The 19,537-nt window shown below is 49.5% G+C and overlaps 1 protein-coding gene across 2 annotated transcripts in view; it reads left to right on the top strand.

Moving 5' to 3' along the window:
- Positions 1 to 12,182: 12,182 nt before the first annotated feature.
- ADAP1 (ArfGAP with dual PH domains 1) overlaps positions 12,183 to 19,537 on the top strand; it is a 50,976-nt gene continuing 43,621 nt past the window's right edge. The window contains exon 1 of one of the 2 annotated variants that reach the window (XM_059861720.1): positions 12,183 to 12,354. In XM_059861720.1, the coding sequence (XP_059717703.1) occupies positions 12,270 to 12,354 (85 nt within the window). In that variant the 5' untranslated portion in view covers positions 12,183 to 12,269. The remainder of the gene's footprint in view (positions 12,355 to 19,537) is intronic. The other variant, XM_059861721.1, reaches the window with a different exon arrangement.

Genomic DNA, 19,537 nt, shown 5'->3' with positions numbered 1-19,537 from the left:
TTTTTATTAAATACTGGCATTAGTCTCCATCCCTGGGGTGGTCTCACCCTGCTATGGAACACATTGGGGTCCTGTGGGGGTACTTGAGGCAGTGTTTTTTTCAGTCATTTCATCTTCCATCATTGTTGGGAGAGTGTTTCTAGTTCCAGACACCAGTCAGGGAGTGATTCTGCTTTTATTTACCATGCCAGCAGTGTTCAGCTAATTTTTTCATCATTTAACTGGGAGCAGTGGTATTTCTCTTGCATGTTCTAATGCAGTTGAAGTCTTTCTTAATTAATGTTGAGTTCAAGCAGAAATAATTTGGCCTGCTGGCCCCTAGAAATGTGTTTCAAGCAGGCAATAAATTTGTAAATCTTCTGGATGTGTTTCCCTCTCTCTGTTCTGCCCTGTTATCCCTGCTGCTTTTGTTTTTGTTTTTAACCCAGTGAATCATTTCTCTGTGTATCTGGCTCTCTCTGCCAAGGCAGTTCCCTAATGCTTCCCCCTTTACCTGGTGTCCCCTGTCTGATAGATCTCACCTCCCCTGCTGGCTGCTTTTGCTTCTGCCTCTCTCCACTGTGCATCTGCTCATACCAAATTCCAGGGAAGGGTGAAAGAACATTTTCTGCTCTCCATACTGATCACTGGGGCTGAGATTTGAATTGTTGCTCTGTCTAATCTGATGGAACAGAGTGCACATAGCTCAGAGCAGGTTCCTGTTTGAAAAGGACATTTGCCTGCTGCTGCATATTTTATCCCACTTCATTCTACTGTTTAAATTATATCTTTTGGTGAGATTAGTACATTTATAGGAAAGAAAGCAGAGATTGTATTGCTGCAACAGATACTAGAAGACATTATATTAAACCACTGAATAAGAGCTTTCTTGTAGTGATACCAAGTTAGAATTAAAATAATCTCCAGCATCTTCAGAAGAAAGAAATCAAATTTCATGCTTCTGTGCTCCCTGAATATTATAAGGTGGAGTGAATTCCTGGTAGGTCTGAAAGAAGCCACCAGTGTTGGGGGAGTAATCTGGGCTGTTAAGCAGTGGTAATTTCATTTTTTTTTGGCTGTTACTCTGCACTGCTGTTTTGGCCCAGCAGTTCCTTCACCAGTTCCATCTGTCTTGCCCTGAGACGTTGATGCCTTCCCTGTCCTCTGGGTTGTTACAAAGTTTTTGATGTGCTGAGTGATTGCCACCCTCACAAGACTGTGGGGGTGAGAGGTTTGCACCTTTCACCAGCCCGAAGATCTCATCTCATCCTGTCCAGATCCATGGGCACGTCTCACCCTGCTTCCCAGCAGTGAGTCAGCTGCTGTCCCCTCATGCCAGGACAAGGAGAGCTGGGAGTGGATAGCTGAAAATTCAGGGAATGGGAATCTGTCCTGGCAGTAAGCATTGGTTGCAGAAAAGGATATGTTCAGTGGAGCTTTAAGGGAAGCTCAGAGCTGCTGGGGGACATCAGAATTTGAGATCTGATGCAGCTGAGAAGTGGTGGGAAAAAAAGCTATTAGTGCCAGACCTGGGGTCAAACAGTTTTCCCAACCTGCTGAAGGGGACAAGTCCCTGCAGCACTGGAGTCCTCTGGGAGTGTTCCCAGAAAGTTCTTCAGTTGATTCCTGCCAACATACAAAGCATTAATTAAATCTTTCCACTTGAAACCTCTTCATTATAGTATTGCTGGTGGTATCCAGGTTTGTACTCCTTTAAACTGACAGTGGACTGTAAGCCAAATGAAAGCAGTAGGTTCATAGCCAACTTTCTTGTGCCCAGACCAAGGAGGAACCTCTCCAGGAGCCTGTCACCACCCTGGGAAAAATCTGAACTCTGTAAAATCTGTGTTCTGTAAACGCTGGGCTGAGGTGTGTGTGCTCCGGGGAGGCAGTTTGTCAGCGGCACTGATTTCTAGGTGGAGCTGTTTGGAGCTGATGAGCTGCTGTGCTGTGGGAGTGCATCAGTCTTCCTGTGAGGAGCCTGCCAGGTGCTGCCCGTGCCAGCGCTGCCGTGAAGCTCCACCTGCTGACAGATCTGCGACCTGGAGACAGGCAAAGCATTGGGAATCAGCTGGGATTGATGTACAGCTTGCCAGCCTGGGTGTAATTGCACAGGTGTGCAAGGGATAGCCCGAGGGAGGAAGTGGTGACTGTGTTGGAGTGAAGATCCATGTGAGCTGTTACCATCGCAACAGAAATCAATAAGCCAGGGAGGTGCAATTGTCTTTTCTGTAGCTTTTCTGCAGCAAAGCCTCATTCACACCCTAATGAGGCACCCAGCTATTTGGGATCCGTCCCAGGGAGTCCCTGGAGGGCTCTGCATCAGCAGAGCTTTGCCCACACATTCTTTGCTCAGATTAAAATCCACTCAAGCACAAAGAGTTTAACCTTGATCCCAGCAGTTATTTGCAGAGAGAACATTGCTGCAAGTTAACCATCCTTACGTCTTCCTGGGAAACCTTGAGCTCTAGGTGTATCTCTCCAAACAACCACAGTGACCTGCAGAACCAGGAAGAAAGGGTTTAATAAACATTGCCAGAGCCCTGGGTGTGCTTTCACTGAAAAGCCTACACAAAGAGAGCCTCCTGTGCTTGCTCTGGAAATGGGCCACGGTCCAAAGTCCTTTGTGGGAGCACAGTGAGGCTGTGCCTCAGTGCTGAGGAGGGATTGTTGCTGCATCTGCCACCTGCAAGGACATACCTGGCATAGCAGGAGGGTCACAGCTGTCAGCACCTGAGGGGTGAATGTTTGGGGCTGTGAGCAGTCAGAGCACTGGGTGTGGCTGCTGACCTTCACGCTTGGTCCCTCCCCGGAGCATTCTCCCAGTCGGTCCTGCTGGCTTCAAGCCCAAGGAGCTCCTTGTGGCTGGGTGTTACCCTTGTGGTCAGTGCTCACCAGCTTGGTTTCCTTGGGACAACACATTGTTGCTGGTGATTATTTGGCCTTGGAGCAGCAATCAAAACAGCTTTTACTTAATGTTGCCTTTGGTTCTGGCTGAACCAGGTGAGGGACCAGGAGTTAAAACACGTCTTGAATTTCACCTCGTTGTTGTCTCACTCCAAGCAGAGAATTGAGAGGCAACACCATTTTACTGATCCTCTGGAATGAAACCTGGGTTGTAGGAGGCTATGGAGAAGGAACAGCCTGCTGCCATATAAAAAATGTCTGGAGCATCACTTGTTGCTGCTCTGAGAAGTGCCTTGGATGTTCTGGCTCCACTGGAGAGCAGTATTTTTCTACATTTCTCATCCATAATTCCTGGGACGGGAATGATACTTCTGCTAGTGTGCAGGACTGCTGTCATGTCTGGTAGCATATCTATCCAGAGGACTTCAGTGCTTTTGTGCCTGGAGGAGATCCATGCTGGAAGAGATCCTTCTGCTAAATTGGGAATGTTGTATATTATATCAAGTTTCCCACAAAAACCAAAGCTCTGACTCAGATGAATTTTAAAAAAGACTGGAAGTGCACATACAAGGGTATATTTCCTTTTCAAGGGCATTTCAATGAAAACTGGACATCTGATTAAATTTATCCTGTTTTTTCTTTTTCTTAATAATCTGCTTCTGTGAGTAACTGGCAATGTTGCATTTTTGTCAGGATGCAGCAGATTTTCTAGCTTACAGATTTCAAGACAAAATGCCTTCCTTCTGGAATGAAGGTGCCATATGGCTTGAAATGCATAATTGATCACTGCTCAAAATAGGAGCTTCATAGAAAGTCACCTAGAAGTCCAATGAGTGTGTGCAGGGGACTTGATAGACCTTGATCCATTTTTTGTTCCCTGGAACTGATGATGATGATGATACAGGGACAGGTTTTTATGGCTCTCCCTAGAGGTTCTGATGCTTGTGCTCTCTCCCATTATCCAGGAGATTTTGGGATTTGCATTAGCAGGTGCATCAATCTTATGCTTGCTGACTCCTGCTGGGCTTGGCTGAATGACAGGCTGGCACTCACCAGAGAGCCCAACAAAGGCCACGGTTCTTGTGAGGTAAAACAGTTCAGCTGATCAGATCTGCTGGGCTCAATCCAGCCCCTGGTGTCCCACATTTCCCCACCTGCAGTGGGATGCCTGCACAAGCAGCCCTTCCCACACAGGGTGAGGTAGGTTCCCACTGCTGTGGGAGGGGTGTTGGGTCCATCTGGCCACGTGTCCTGCAATGAGCAACACCAGAAACCACCTTGTATTGTGGATGCTTTTCTGTCCAGGCCCTTGTGAATTATGGTAAAATTGGATAGAAGTGGTGGAAGGCAGCCTGGCAAAGAAAGAGCAGGGGGGTGAAGAAAGCAAGGAGACAGAATGACCCAGGCTTTTCCCATCACCTTAATGGGTTTAAAAAGCAGGTGGTGGGGGTGCTTTTGCAGCCCCTTTGGGCAGCTGAGTCCTTTGCCTATTTCAGTAACCTTAGGGGAGATGACAGCTCTGATTTCTGGAGGATTTCTAGTTTTGTTGCTGCTAGCAAGCCCTGCTCAGCAAGAACCTGCTCACACACCCAGTTCTGATCCTGCTTGCAGAGCTGCTGAGCAAGGGGAGCCCGTGGGAGGGCAGCAGCCTGGGAGGGAGTGCTCTGCGAGGGAGTCAGGCCCCGTCGTGTCTCTCAATTTACATTTCTCTGTTATTAAACCAGGCTCTGCTTTTCAGCTGAGTTTGGAAGCATCTCTCCTTAGTGGGCAAGGCAGGAGAATGATGGCACTACTGAATCTGGGACGCCAGGATGGCCCTGAGGGTTTGATGTGATGCTGTGTGCTGCAGCCATCTGCTGCCAATCTAGCCAGGGCTCTTCTCCTCTGGGCTGCACTGACAGCCCCAGGTAGCAGGGCTGGCTGGATGGAAAGGCATTTCACCACACTGAGGAAGTCAGGTTTTGGGCAGGCAGACCCAGATGGGGAAAAATATTCCCTCTGCTACTCAGGATTGCAGAGAATCTGCAGATGAGATCAATGCTGAGAAAATTGCTGGTAACTCAGGATGCTGGACCAGGCAGGAACAAACACCCACTGATAAATGAGTCTTCATGGTCCCATGAGCAAGGACCAAGCAGGAAGTCCCAGGGGTGTAATGAGGCTGGCTCCTTGCTGGGGGCTGAAGTTGCCTCCCTTGGCTTTTGCTCTTTAGTGTGGGGGTGGGAGTTAAGTTGTGCTGAGTTCAGCCCCTGGATTAAGCAGGTTGTGTTTAGCCTTGTCCTCACCCAGCCCTTACAGAGCACAGGCTCTGGGCTGTGCCTGTTTGGCATATCTCCCATGTCCATGTGCATGCTCAGAGTGGTTGCTAAGGCAGCACAGATCTTCTCTGTGCTTTCCAATTTCTGTCTGATCCAGAGGTGGAGGTGTACTGTGCCCATGTCTAATCCCAGAGCAGGATCTGTGTGGGGCAGGGGCAGTGCCACGGGTCAGGAGTGATGAGTCTGTGTGCACAGACATCCCTGGCCGTGGTGCAGGTGGCTGGGTGTGGGGTTTAGTTTTGTTTCCCCCAACCCCAAACTGTGCTGCAGAGTCTGGTGGAAAAGAGAGACTGTCCACTGCAACAACCAGGATGCAGCATGGAGGGGAACATCTCTCCCCTTGTGTGAGGAGAGATGCTCAGGCTGTGCATGGGCAGCACAGAGATGTTACAGGAACTGGGTCACTGCAGGGCTGTGCTGACAGGAGGTGCAAGTTCTGGTCGAACAGAGATGCTGAGTTCACTGCCTGCTGAAAAAGAACCAGGTAGGTGAAAAATGAGAACGTCTCTGGAACATCTACCTCCATCCTTTTAGCAGGCATGGCAGGAGACTTGCAGGTGTGGTGGTGCCAGCTAGAAGGACTCATTTGAGCACAGAGATGTCTGGATTGATGGCTTTATTTCAGCTTATTTTAGCAAGTAATAGGCAGGGGGGTGATGTTTATCACTGAAACTGGAGCTGGCTGTGCTTTAGATCACAGCTCTAATCGGCTGGACTGCCTGGGACAGTAAATCACTTCAGCAGCACTAATAACACTGGGTGATGGGTGTAGTAAACCCTCTGTGGCAGCTATAACCTGGTCCTGCTGGTTCTTTCACTCAGGTTGGTGCTTCTGCTCTGGTTTGTTTATTAAAGCTCCTTCACAAAAGTCACCTGTGTGACTGCTCCAACTCAGCCATTGAATGGCTGCTCTCCTGCCATTCCCCAGCCTGGCTTGGGCTCTTTTTATACCCTGCTATAAAACTGTTTATTTTTGCACCTGTTTAGAAAGGCTTTTAGGCCACAGGGGTCTCATGATGTTGTTTTCATGGCTTCTGGAACAGGGCTGCTCTGTTGTTGCTAGAAATAATTGCTGTTAATTAATTCTTTGCTGATTTTTCTTTGGCAAAGCACACTGAAATAAACAGATAAGTGAGCAGCATGCTCTGTATCTCGACGTTGTGGGAGCTTTTAGGAGGCATACAGTGACATCTAAACAATCCCATCAGCAGCCAGAGGAAGGGTAGGACATGGCCCTCAACTTTCTGTGGACAAAGTTAATTGAGGGGAGGCTAAATTACCATCTCCAGCTGTTTGGCAGCTCTCTTAGGCCATCATTTTTAATCTCTTTCTAGAGAAAAACCACAGTTTTGTTTCCATCTACTGCTTTATTCAAATCACAGCTGAGCAGTGCTACAGAAGGGGATGTGCTCTCAGCTGCCTGAGCTGGATCAGCAGCCTGTGACACAAGACTGACCATTGGGGCAAATAACTGCATCTTTCTCACTTCTTCTATGGCCTTTTAAAATGGGTTTTCTTTTTTCTTCTGAGGAACTCAGGCTCTGCTGCAGAGACTTCAGACCAGAAGTGAAGTGCTGGGCTTGCCCCCTGTCCTGTGGTCCTGCCTGTGCACCATCACCCTCTCTGCTCTGTGTCCTGGCTGGAGCAGCCCCTGGTTCCAGCGCCCAGAGCTGGCAGCAGGTGGGTGGGTCACTTCAGCATCCACCCTGGAAGGTGACATCACACAGCTCAGTCTCTGCTTGGATGTCTCCAAGCTGTTCCTGGAAGGATGAGCCATTTGAGCCAGGAAGAGATTGCAAAAGCAATCTGCACAATGAGTGCTGCCCTGCTGTTTGCACAGCGAGCCTGTCCTGCTGTGCCTCTGACTCAGCCTGAACTGATGACGTCCCACTCTGAATAATCACTTTGACTTTTTTTGGAGGAGCTGAGCCCCTGATGTATGAGTGTCATCACTCACAGGTTGGCTTTCCCCAGACAGAGATTCCACAGGCCTCAGTCTCTCAATGAGGGTAAATCAGGAGTAATGCTAAAAGCAGTGCTCTGCCACAGACGTAGGTGAACTCTTGACTTCCTTGGATTAATTTCATCTCCTCTGTGCCCAGAAAAGAGCCTGTCATTGGGCAGCAGAAATCAGCATATCTCCAGCTGGTTCACTGCAGCTGCCATGGAGCCAATTCCCTCAGCTGCCCCCTCCATGCCATATTTTACATCATAGGAAATGGGTTTGGTGCAACAACAGGACTGTTGCAGAGCTGTTTCTCTTACACTGAGATTTCCCCAGGTGCTGTGGAGCAGACATACAAATATCCAACATCTTCAAGCCATCAATTACCCCCCCCTCCCCAGATGTATTCTGGCTCCCAGCCATGCTGTCTGAGCAACTAAGCAGCCCCTGCAGCCACATAGTGACCCCCAAACCAGCCCATTGCTGGCCAGAGGCAGGCAGAAAAGAAACTGAAAGGGTGTCCTGAGCACATGACAGGCTGGTGGTTGGAGAAGTTTTGTGGCAGCATGGCTGTGAGAGAGCAGTGATCAGCTCTGGGGTGTTGCAGAAATCTGAAAAAAGAGATTTTGGTCTGAACCTCCCCCCTTGTCCTCATTCTCCCCAGATCTGCTTCCCTACAAAGGATTTCTGTGGTCTGGTTTGCATGCTGGTAACTGTGTGACTGTTCAGTCTTGGGAGCAAAGGATTCCCCTTTTTTCACACTGGTGACATTGGGCTTCAATAGAATTAACTACTATGCAAATGGAAGGAAACCCTGATCTGCAGATCACTGCAGTGAGACACTTTTAGAGTGTCACAACACTTTGTCTTCTTTGAGGGCTGCTGCAGGTGCAGAGCAGCTCTGCAGACACAGGACATCACAGCTCTTTTTCTCACATCATTTTCTCCTGCATTATCCTCTTCATCTCAATCCACACATCCTAACCACACAGATGCTGTGAGTGTGCTTTTCCCTGTTCCCCACACACACACACACAAAAATCTCACAGGCTCCATACAGCAATTTGCTCAAATAAGAGAAGGTTGGCGTCAGTATTGGATTTTTGGTTCAAGAGTTTTTAAACTGCCCTGCTCTGAGCTTTCTGCTCTCTCATATTCCTCCCTCCCAGCCATACCCACTCCTGATTTAACTGGATAACCCAGAAAACTCTTTTTTTTTTTAAAGAAAAACCTCTAGGATTGGTTTCTTCCTCTTTCCTTTTTCTTTTGAACAGGAAACCAGTACTGGAACGGAAATGAGCTGGTGCTCGTTTACCGTAGGTGCGGGTGCCAGCGCTGCAGCTCGCTCACACAGACCTCCAGCTGCCAGAGCTGCCTCCCTGTGCTGCTGAGGAAGCCTATGGAATCCTGCCTGGTATCTGCTCCTCCAGAGTTTTGCTTGAATGCAGTTGCTGTGGCATGAATTATTGATATTTCTGTTCAGGTTTGCTGTTCACGCAGGAATCTGTAATGCTTCCCCACGCTGTGCTGGGAATGTGCTCCTGGGTCACAGCAAGGCTTGTGTTTAACACCCTTTCACTGGCATGGTTGTGACATTGATTTATCCATTTCAGGGCTGGGGCTGGGAAATTAACTAACCCCCAGAGTAAACAGCTCCTCGCTAACAAAAGGCAGCCTCGGGGTGAAAGGAGCTGATGTGGAAGGGCAAGGAGAAGGTGTAGTTACGTCTGTGCATTTTCAGGGCGTCGCCACAGAGATGATGGAAAGGTTTCTAGGAATTTCTGGGTGTTCTTTGGCCTGACCTCAGTATCTGGCATTTCCAGAGGCTGCCCTTGCTGCCACTGTGCTTAGCACCTCGGGAGATGGCATTAATAATGTCCGTTTCTAAGGCAACAACCTTGTGACTTAGAAAAGACTGAGTTAAAAGTGTGCGTGTTTACAAACAAACACATCTTACACATAAATATGTAAGTACTTACATACATATGGATATGAATTTCTGCCAGACCTCCAAGTCACTTAGCAGTGGAGAGACAGGAAGCATCTGAATGAGGGAGATGTATTGACAGCAACAACCCTTCTCCAGAGGGTTTGGTCAGAGATTTTGCAAGAAATAGGAGCTGTGGCCACATTTCTCTGTGAAGAGTAAAGCAAAGCACAACTTCCCAAAAATATTTCTGAGATTCACATTCTCTGAACCACAGAGAAAGAAAAAACCATTCTTACCTCATTTACTGCTCCTGTGTTTTAGAACAAGTAGAATACATTGTATATATTATTTACCTAAAAAAAATTAGTAATTAAATTCTAGTGTGTTTTGATTCATTAAACCAATTAAATCCATCTGTGTGTGTCAGGACTGTCAGCAGACAGTCACAAAATTCTGTACAGTTAAATTGAGTACTTGTACAATTTCAATTTAAATGTAATATAATATAGAGTACTATTGTATAATAATTAATTAGCCTTCTAATATCAATAGAGTCAAATGCATCATTTCTCCCCATTGTCAAAGTTACCCTGCTTTTACAATAAGGAGCAAGTTCATTTAGGCATTCCCTGAGAGGTGCTACCCACAGGAAGAGTGTGGGGCAAAGCTCAGAGGAGGGAAGAGTCTGACATGGACAGGTCTGAGCAGAGATGCCCATCAGCCTCCACCAGCCCTGCAGGGGCAACCTTTGCTCTTTACCCCATGTGAGATATAAACTCAGAGGCAGTCCCTGCTCTATCCAGGAATCACTCCTCAGGAATCAGTGTCCATCAGGAGAACCTCAGTGCCTGCCTGGGATCAACACTGTGCCAACCAATCTGGGGGAACACCCAACCTCTCAACCTTGGATAAACCAGGGGTAAATTTACAGAGGCACTTTTGTACATGCGAGGTCGGTTCGAGGCTTTGATCTCCATTCAACAAAACTTTATCTTAATTTCTGGCTCATTTAGTTCCAACTTTTCTCCACATTCCCTCCACCCACATGGGCTGTTTGTTCCTCCATGTGGAGTCTGGAGTAATTGTGATGAGATTTAAATGCTGAGGATGCTGCTGATCGACCCTTGCTGGCCCTGCTCCCCTGCTCTGCCTGTCCTTTATGAAACTCTCCCCTCTCATCATTGACAACAGGCTCTGTTTTATTTGATTTTATTACAAGATATAAATTTCTGTCTGCAGCCCTGGCTTCCAGCACACGGAGGAGAGACAGGAATTGCCTAGCAACCAGGGGAACAAAAAAATTAAGAGAATCAATAAGTCTTAATGGAAAACTAAACAGAGACTTTCAAACCAACCCTCCCCCCCAGTCCCAGCCCTGGCCCACAGTAAGTCCATGATGATGTGCAGCATCCTGGCTATTGCATGAAACATTCAGCAAATGCTTCTTCAGAAAAAGCCAAAGTGCACATGAAAACCTGGCCTGACTGGGGCTTAGGTAAAGCTCTGATCCTGTTGCATTTACACTGTCAAGCTTGAACACAGCACAGGTGTGGAGGGTTAAGGTATTCTGCTGAGCTGGTTTCACTATGAGGCTGTTAGAACTCAGTGCTCCAGGTAAGTGTTAGAGACTCAGAGGCTGAAGAAGGTGAGGGTCTGGATGCAGCAGCTCAGTTTCCCCACAAAAAGTCTGGGAGGAGGATTATGCCTTTGGTTAGGATGGGAGTGAGTTTCCAGACATTATCCAGCTGTGTGTGTAAATCCAGCAAGCCCAGCACGATGTGTGACACTGGGTCGAGTCAGCAAGGAACAGTCCAGCATCAGTTTAAAATAGAAATAAACCTGGATGCAGTCACCTGTCTGGCAGCACAAATGCAAAGGTCATTTAGAAAAATGTATTCCAGGCAAAGGGAGCATTGTAAATCTACCAGGCCATGACTCTGTCTGTATTTAAGGGGCTATTTTCTCCCACAAAGTGTTCTCAGGAACCTGCTCACATCCTCCTGTTTGCAGGATCAACATGGGGGTTTGGTTGTGGAAGTCTTCCAGGAGCTACTGGCAGCCTCCTCCTGCTCATGCACACCCTGAATCTCATGGGCAGCATGAGTGGCATGGGCTGAGCTTGCAGGAGGGCTCTGCTTTGTTGGAGGAAACAGAGCTGGATGATTTAAATAGGGACTTGCTTTGCAAAACCAAGATTGTTTTTGTAAGCAGAGACTTGTGAACCACAAACATTGCAGCACCACAGGTGACCCATATGTGAGAAGAAGGTTTCAGCAGGGGTTAGTTAAGGAGACACAGCTCTGAGCCCTTCCTTGGCCAAAAGCTGCCCACATCCTGCCCCTGAGTGACACTTTAGTCTTTGACTGGCAGAACAAGGAGTCTTGCCCCATGGATGGCATGAGATGGACAGCCATGGTGGCACAGGGGTGTTTTCCCCCCTAATACTCCCTTGACACCATGGAGGTGTGAAAAACGTGGGAAGACATTGGAGGACAGTCCTGCCAAGACACAGGCGTGGAAGGAGGTGGTGTGCAAGGACAGCAGGAAGGGGAAGTGTTTCGGAGTGTGTGGGGCTACTGATGAGACCTTCACAAGTACCCCCAAAAGCTGCTGGTGTTAGAAGGGCATCTCAAACGTGCTCCTCACGAACCTGCCAAGGTGCTTAAGGGGTAAGGCCCTGGCCAGTGAGAGCAGGGGTTGCTGCCAGCCGCCACTGGGCACAGGTGAAGACCCTCGGTCCCACCGGCGACAGCATCCCCTCCGCGGGCAGGAGTTAAACCAGGAGAGGCACCCCTGCGTGCCGGGGACACCCGACGGTACGGGATGTCCTGAAGGTGGGGGACCCCCTCGGGGGTCGGGGCCGCCCCGGTGACGCGCTGCCGCTGGAGGTCGCGGGCGAGCGGCGCGGGGAGCCGGCAGTGCCCGCTGCAAGCGGAACCGGCGGCACCGGGCGGCTCCGGCAGCGGCGGGCGGGAGGCACCGGGGGCGGACAGGGCAGGGCAGGGCAGGGCAGCACCGCCCCGGCGCGGCGCGTCCCGGCGGCCGGAGGCGCGTTCGGCGTGCGCGGGGCGAGCGGGGCCGATGGAGCCGCCCGGGCGCCGCCCGCCTCGCCAGCGCCCCCCGCCCGCGCCATGAGGCTGCCGTAGCGCGGCGGAGCGAGCGCAGCCCCGCCGAGCCGCCCGCCGCCCCCATGGCGAAGGAGAGGAGCAGGAAGGCGCTGGTGGAGCTGCTCCAGCGGCCGGGGAACGCGGCGTGCGCCGACTGCGCCGCCCCGGGTAAGGGCAGGGGAGGCGGGGGGCGCGGGCGGCGGCTGCACCTGCACCTGTCCGCACCGCACGGCACGGCATGGCATAGCACGGTACCGCACAGCACAGCGTGCCACGGTACCGCACAGCACGGTACCGCACGGCTCGGCACGGCTCGGCACGGCAGCGACGGGGCGCGGGGCTTTGCCCTCTCCGGGAGCGGCGGGGGTTGCGCCCCGCCGAGGGTGTGCCCGACCCCCTCCCCACCGCGGGGGATGCAGCGGGGATGCTCCGGGGCTGGTGGAGGGATGCTCTGCGCTGCCGCGGTCCCTGCGGACCAGCCCCGGCCGAGGTTTCCCCAGTTTCCCCCGGCCCGGCCCGGCTCCTCGGCCGGCCGTGAGCGCTGATGTCATCCCGGCGGGTCCCCGCGGGCTGCAGCGCAGCCGGGGCCGGTAACCGGGCGGTGCGGGCTCTGCCGGGCTGCCCTGCCCGCGGGGGCGGCTTGTCCTCCGTGTCCCCTCGGCTGCTCCTGCCCCGTCAGCGACCGAACACATGGGGACAACCGGAGGCAGCGCTGCGGACATCCTGCCCAGCAACCTTTGCCCAGCTGCCATCGATGGGTGCCTGCGCTGCGCAGGGAGCGGGGCTGGAATGTCTGTAGACGTCTTCGTGCGCGGAGGGGAGAAAATCTGGGCTGGAAATGTCTTCTTCGCCTTTTGGATGGTGAATTTTTTGGGATCGGGCCGTGATGCTGTTGCTGAGCAGAGTCTGTATGGGGATGGTGGGATCTGTCTTTGAGAACAACCTTAGAAAAATTGCAGAGCAAGTAACTTTCCTGTTTTTAAAAAGAAAAAAAAAATCACCATACAGAATAACCTAAATTTATATTAGCTTGAGCAGGATGGCTCTGAGGAGGGATATAGAATGGATGTCCTTCTCAGCCTCTGTCATGCTATAGGTTAAAGAAAAACCAACACTTCAGCTGAGTCCTATTTTCCCAGCTATTGATTTCTTTAGGATGTCAAGATCTATTGCATACCGCTATCCAGCTCATACCATTCCCAGCGGTTTTACATCCCTAATCTGCATCCCAGGACACTGCAGCTCACTTTCAGACGCGCTGTGTCCTCCGGTTCCCAGCTGGAAAGGACAAAGAACTTTGGGCACAGCGTGAACGGCTTTGCAGCGCCGCGCTGCTCCGCCTGCTCCCACCCATCTGCTGCCGGCTGTTGCTGTCTGACTGTACAGCCCACCTCGGAGGTGTCTTGCTGAGCACAGCTTGGGCTCCCCGAGTAGGTGTCTGCCTAAATTGTTCCTTCCTGGAGAAAACTTTACAAACCTGGGCCGTTCCGATCAGCAGGGTGATTCTCCTTCATCCTGTGGGTATAGAACATAAAGTACCCAGGCAAAATGGGAAGTTTCTCAGCCTCACCAGGGTGGAGATGGAGCTGTAGGTCAATAAGATAGCTCATATCAGGATAAGGAGGTTGTTGTTGAAGGCACCAAAAGGGCTTGTAAAACAACAGAACCACGGTGGTGTTTGCATGTTTGGCGACATTTGCATACAGAGATGTCCTGGTGAATCTGAGAGTCAGAGAGGAGAATTTGGGCCAGTGTCTTTTGTAAGTCAAGATGTGCTATATTAACATCACTCAGCCTCTTCTGAACTCTCATGGCATTACTTCCTTAGGACCACCTCCCTGTTCATCAACCCAATTTCTTTAGTGACTGCTTTTCTTCAGGTTCTTTGGCAAAGGAGAGCTATTCATGGTGCTGTAATGTGCTCCTCTGCCTGGGAGTGACAGTAAACTTGAGATGCCCTGGGCTACTTAACACAAGATAATAACTTCTGTCTGTATGTAGTATAGAAAATATTCAGCCTGAATTCAGTTATTGAGGCTGGGCAGGTGTGGCAGGCCAGCTCTTTCTGGGGGTGAGGTTATGCAGCAGAGGCAGGATAAGTATCCAGAGAGCCTCCAGAAAGGGGTGCAAGAATGTTCTTTGCTGAGAAGTGGGATGCACAAAAAGATAAAGGTGGCAGCTGACACTGGAAAAGTAGCAAAGCAGGGGAAATGAAACGAGAAGGAAGAGGGAGGGTGTGGAATGAACAGAAGATGAGGGAAGCAGGGCAGACTTGTGCTTTCCCACATGTGAGCATCACCACAGGGCTGATCTGGTACAGCTGGGGGAAGCCAAAGATCAGGGTTTGTTATTGCTCACCCACTCAGGTGGGTGAGTGCCTTTCCCTGAGGTACTCTGTTAGTACAGGATCCATGATAAGAGGGAGCCATTTAGCTCAGGGATGCTTGTAACAAAGAATAGGGTGGCTTGGAAATGTAACAGGGGAAAATTCTGTTAGTCACTTTAATTTGTGTATTTAAAAGCCAGCTGGGTGTTCTTTTTCTTTTGGAAATATTTGTTCGAGAAATCAGCCAGCCAGTGAAAGTTTGTTTGTTTTTTTCCTTCCCTGCTGTCAAAAAGGGTTATTTTCTTTTGTTACTGCTTTGGCATTTGGGAGAGGCTCAGTAGCCAGAGCCCTGAAGCCACAGCTTGTCCCAGGTTCTGTGTCCTGTCACAAACCCCTGGTGCAATGGAGCTCTCTCAGCGTGGCATCGCTGGGCTGAGCTGTGACCATACAAAAGGCAAAGCCAGGGACAGACATGGGGCATCAGGGGAGGCTTTTCCTCCTGGGCTGGGTAAATAACTTCATCCCCTGCAGGATCAACCCATCTCCTGGGGACATCTGGGCACAACCTGCTGCTTTGCCAGGATTTGCCACTTGGTCCTGGCTGAGGATTACTGAAGTGGCCCAGCCCTGCAAGGCTGCCCTGTTCAAGGTGTGTTTCCTTCAAGGGTGTGCCCACTTGCACCTGGCTGGAAATGGGGACTGAATGTGGTGCTCAGGAAGGTCAGATCTGGGTCTTCCCCAGGACCTGGGTGTATGTCTGGCAAAAAAAAATCTCTTGTGTGAAACCAGAGGTTTCAAACAGATTTTGAGGGATGTCTCAGGTGGAGAGAACAGTCTGGCCATGGCAGCTGGGAGTGCAGAGAGGATGCTAAAGTAGAAAGTGAAAATCAGAGTGAAAAATAACTGAGACTACATTTTTCTCTTGCAGGTTTTTTGTGTTTGGAATTGGTTTTTTTTTTAGGTTTTTATTAATTGCATTTTTACAAAACCTTAAATTGCAAAGAAAGGCTGTTTTGAATGAAAGATATTTCAGTTGCTGGAAATGTCATCGATCTGTTATGCATAATGAGGCTGCCTTGGTTACATCTTCAGGACTGAATTCTGGGATAGGAACCACTAATAAAGTCATTAGATGGGGCTTTGGGTCCTCTGTCATGACACACTTCTGTGTCCTGGGTGTTTTTTGTGGGTTTAAAGCTGTGCTGTCTCAGTGAGGACAGCATGGTAAATGCAGTCTGAAGTGCAAACTGAGCAGTGTTACTGAATTGCTGGTGTGTAATGGCTCTCTGTGCATTAGAATAATCTTTTTTTCTTCAAGACTAATGTGGCAGTTCAGCCTTTTCTTTTTCTAAATGATTCTTTGTCTCAGGCAATCTTTCCTCACATCATAAGACGGATGGTTATCTCAGGGCATAACAGGACCTTGAGTATTTCTCTCTTTATTTTTCTATGACTTAGGCTCGTGTTTCCATGGAGTGAGAATTATTTTACATTGTAGGAGGACAGAGAGGCTCTGAAGACAGAAATGGAAATCCCATCAAAGCAATCCTGCAGTTTAAACCCTCCAGCAGCAGTTTACATGGCTCGTTATCATTTTATCTTTCTGATTTGGGATGGATTGCTGGGATGTGGATCCTGGCTAACACTGGCCTCTGTGCCTGAGGCCCTGAGGGGGTGAAGGATGGAGGAAGAGCAGAAGGCTCATGGTGAGGGGAGTCTGGAATTGGAGCTTTGTGCCGCAGAGCCGAGCACATCTGGTGTAACAGTGCCTCTGGAAGCCTGAGGTGGTTGTAAACACCTTTTCCTTCTCAGTCCTACAGCAGGTGAAGCTTTTCCACTCCCTGGATGTCAGCAAGTGAGGGCAGTGATTACAGGGAATCACCTGAGCCCTGGGGATTGCTTGGTTTGCTGAGGATTGAGGAGGGCACTGATTTATCTCAGCCCTCCCTCCCTCCCTCCTGCTCCTGAGAACCCAGATGGGGAAGGTGACTGAGCCACCGGGTCCTGCCAAGTGCTGCCCATCCCCTCGGGGAGTGATGGGGCTCTGCCTCGCAGCTCTTCCCTCTCTTGCCCCCACTGCCTCCCACTGGAAAGCTGTTCCAGAGCTCTGCTGCTCTAATGGTGTGAAACGGGATTTTCATCATCCAGCTCTAAGTGGAAACTTGTTCCTGCACCTCCATTGTCCTCTCACTTAAAAACTGAACTGTTTCTTTTTTTGTTTCTTTCTCTTTTTTTTGTTTTTGTTTTTTTTGATGGTTGTTGTTGTTTGGTTTTGTTGTTTTTGGTGGGTTTTTTTGTTGTTTTTTTGTTTTGTCCCTGGAAATTGGCCAGCCCTTCTCCCCAGCTGTAAGCAGAGGGGTAAGAAGGAAAAAAAAAAAAAGAAAAATCCCATGGTAGTTGTGTTTAGCTCAGTGCCACTTCAGAGGGGTAATAAGGAAAAAAAAAAAAAACAAACCTACAGCAGTTGTGTCTAGCTCAATGCCACTTTCTGCAGGAAAAAGGGCTTTTTGGAACAAAGGAGGTTTAATGTGATGGTGGTTTTTGTCCAGCCCTGGTGCCTGGGCTGCAGCACAGTTGTGGGCTGCAGACAGTGAGAGGGGGCTGCTGGGACCTGCCAGCTGAATTAAAAGACCTTGGCAAGTTTAGTGCCTTCACTGAAAAATTTTCCTACTTAGAGAGGAGTGTTGGTGGGAGGTGGTTTGACTCCAGAGTTAACTCTTTTATTGTTGTTTTTCAACATGCCTGACCAGGGTCTGTTCACCAGCCTCCTGATCCTTCCCCAGAGGGAAGAGCTGCAGAACTCTGGTGCTGAACACGAGGTTCTCTGTCTTGGGCAGGGAGGAAATGAGCAGCAAGCAGGAAAGGCTTTGTGCTTGTGTGGACTGCACTGCAATCCCTGTGGCTCTACCCTGTGTCAACGAGTCCCATTGCTAGTGCAGGGTGAAAATTGTTTTGTTTTTCTGGAGAGGTTTTGTTTTACCACCTCAAACAGGAGAGGGTTCAGGAAGATCCACTGAATCTGCATCCCAAGGCAGGACCAGCTCCCACTGAGCTGCAGTGGCAGGGATGCAGCAGGGTCAGGCCATCCTCTGTGTGCTGAAGGATGTGGGGAGGATGTGTTGCTGTGCATTGGCCTCAGGTGTTTGCCTTGGCAATCACATTGTGCTCTCACTAGTGATAAATGTGGTCAAGGCAAAAGGTAGAGCAGGAGCATCCAAATTTTGGGACTCTGTGTTCTTGCTCTTGTCTGCTCTGAGCCTGTTGCTGCTCTGCTTCATGGGATTTTACTTGGATTGATGGCATCTAGGGATTTTCTACTGGAACCCCAGATTTATATTCTGAGTACAGGAAATACTGATTTTTTTTTTTATTATTATTATTATTAATTTTTTTTTTTTTTTTTTTTTTTAAATCCATTGCCATCCAGCTTCCAATCTCTTTGGTTTCAATAAGCTGTTCTGTGTCTTTTGTTGTTTTTTCTTCCATATTATTTTCTGTGCCTAGCCTTCATTTTTTCTTTTTCCCTAAGTTCAGGAGTGCTGGGTTCAAGCTGCAGTGTTCATGGTTCACTGTGCTGGCTTTTCCTGAGGCTTCTGGTGGTAAAAAGGGCTGGGTGGACAAGTTGATTTCTGAATTTAGCAGAATTTAAAACACACTGAGTGTTTTAGTTTTGTTTTGGGTGCTTCTCTAATCCCTGGCTATGCCTTTGCTTTCAGATGAATGAGATGGGAAAATACCAGCCCAGTGCCCTTCTCCTGAGCTTGGTTTAGCTTTATTTGTTTCTTTAATTTTTAAAATGAAGCTGACTCATGTCTTAATTTTGAAAGGCATTACGATCTGTTCATGGGTTACCAGGAATCTCTACCACACTGGGCAGTGAAAGCCTTTTAGGGCTGGAATTGGTCATTCAGGATCAGAGTCCTTCTGCCCTTACTGCAGTGTATTTGCTTTAATGTTCCCGTTGTTCCTCGTTCATTTTTATTCCTTTTGGCTTGAAATAATGGAATAAAGTAATTTGTATGGAACTTAGGCATGCTGGAGAGTTTTCATTAGGCTTCACTGCTGTTTGCTAAAAATTCTGGAGGCTTAGGAAAAAAATCATCTTTTTTGAGCAATGCCCAAAAAGCCCAGATTATGACATATTGCCATTTTGTTGCACTTTTTTGGCTCATGCCCAGACAGAATAATAAAATTACTGAGCTCTCAGTAATGTCCAGCATGGAGAACATGTTCCAGCTGTTGCAGTGTCCAGCAGCAAGGTGGACTTCACCTGTCTATGGAGGCCTCCACTTGCCAGCCACCAGCCTGGGGTCATTGGCTCACTAAACTAATGGTGCTGCCCCAAAATTCACTGTTTTGTGTGAACATTTATTTTCGTGTTTGATAAGATGTTGTCTTATCTCTGGTGCCGTGGTTGGAAGGGTTGGAGTCTGTGGTAAGCCAAGGCTGGGGATCACTGTGTTATCCATGTCCCTGAGCTGAGAATTTGTGCTAGAGAGCAGAGAGAGGGCCCGAGCTGTGTTTGGGGAGCAGAGCAGCCCCTGAGAGCCCCAGAGCCATTGAGAGGCTTGGCAGAAGCATCCCTGCAGCCTGGGGCCCTGCCTGGGCTGTGTCACCAGCCCCTGCAGACGTGTGGGTGCTGCTGAATCCTCCTGGGCTGCTTTGGAAATGGGGTCACGAGTGCAGGGAGTGGGGGAGAAGGGGAAGCAGCCTCGGCAGAGCCCTCCAGGAGCTGGGGAATCCTCCACCCCCTGCTTCCTGGCCCCAGGCAGGGCTGTCCCACGGGGAGGTCACAGGGGAGCACGAGCTGAGGGCTGGCAGGGCTCTGCAGTCCTTGGGTTTGTTCAGATGATGCTGAGAAATTCCTGCTGGCTTTCAGCAGAAGCCTGGAAAGGTTTGGGCTGCCTTGCTTTCTGTTAGGTGTCCTCAGCCAGGAGAGCAAGAGCCATGAGAAATCTCAAGTTATGGTAAGGGTGACATTTCAGAGAGACTTGCCCTGGCAGATCAGTTTGTTCTGGGGGTTCT

Source organism: Haemorhous mexicanus, chromosome 17 (assembly GCF_027477595.1).
Source record: "Haemorhous mexicanus isolate bHaeMex1 chromosome 17, bHaeMex1.pri, whole genome shotgun sequence".
In the NCBI taxonomy this organism is placed as follows: Eukaryota; Metazoa; Chordata; class Aves; order Passeriformes; family Fringillidae; genus Haemorhous; species Haemorhous mexicanus.
This window is presented reverse-complemented; position numbering and strand designations above follow the sequence as displayed.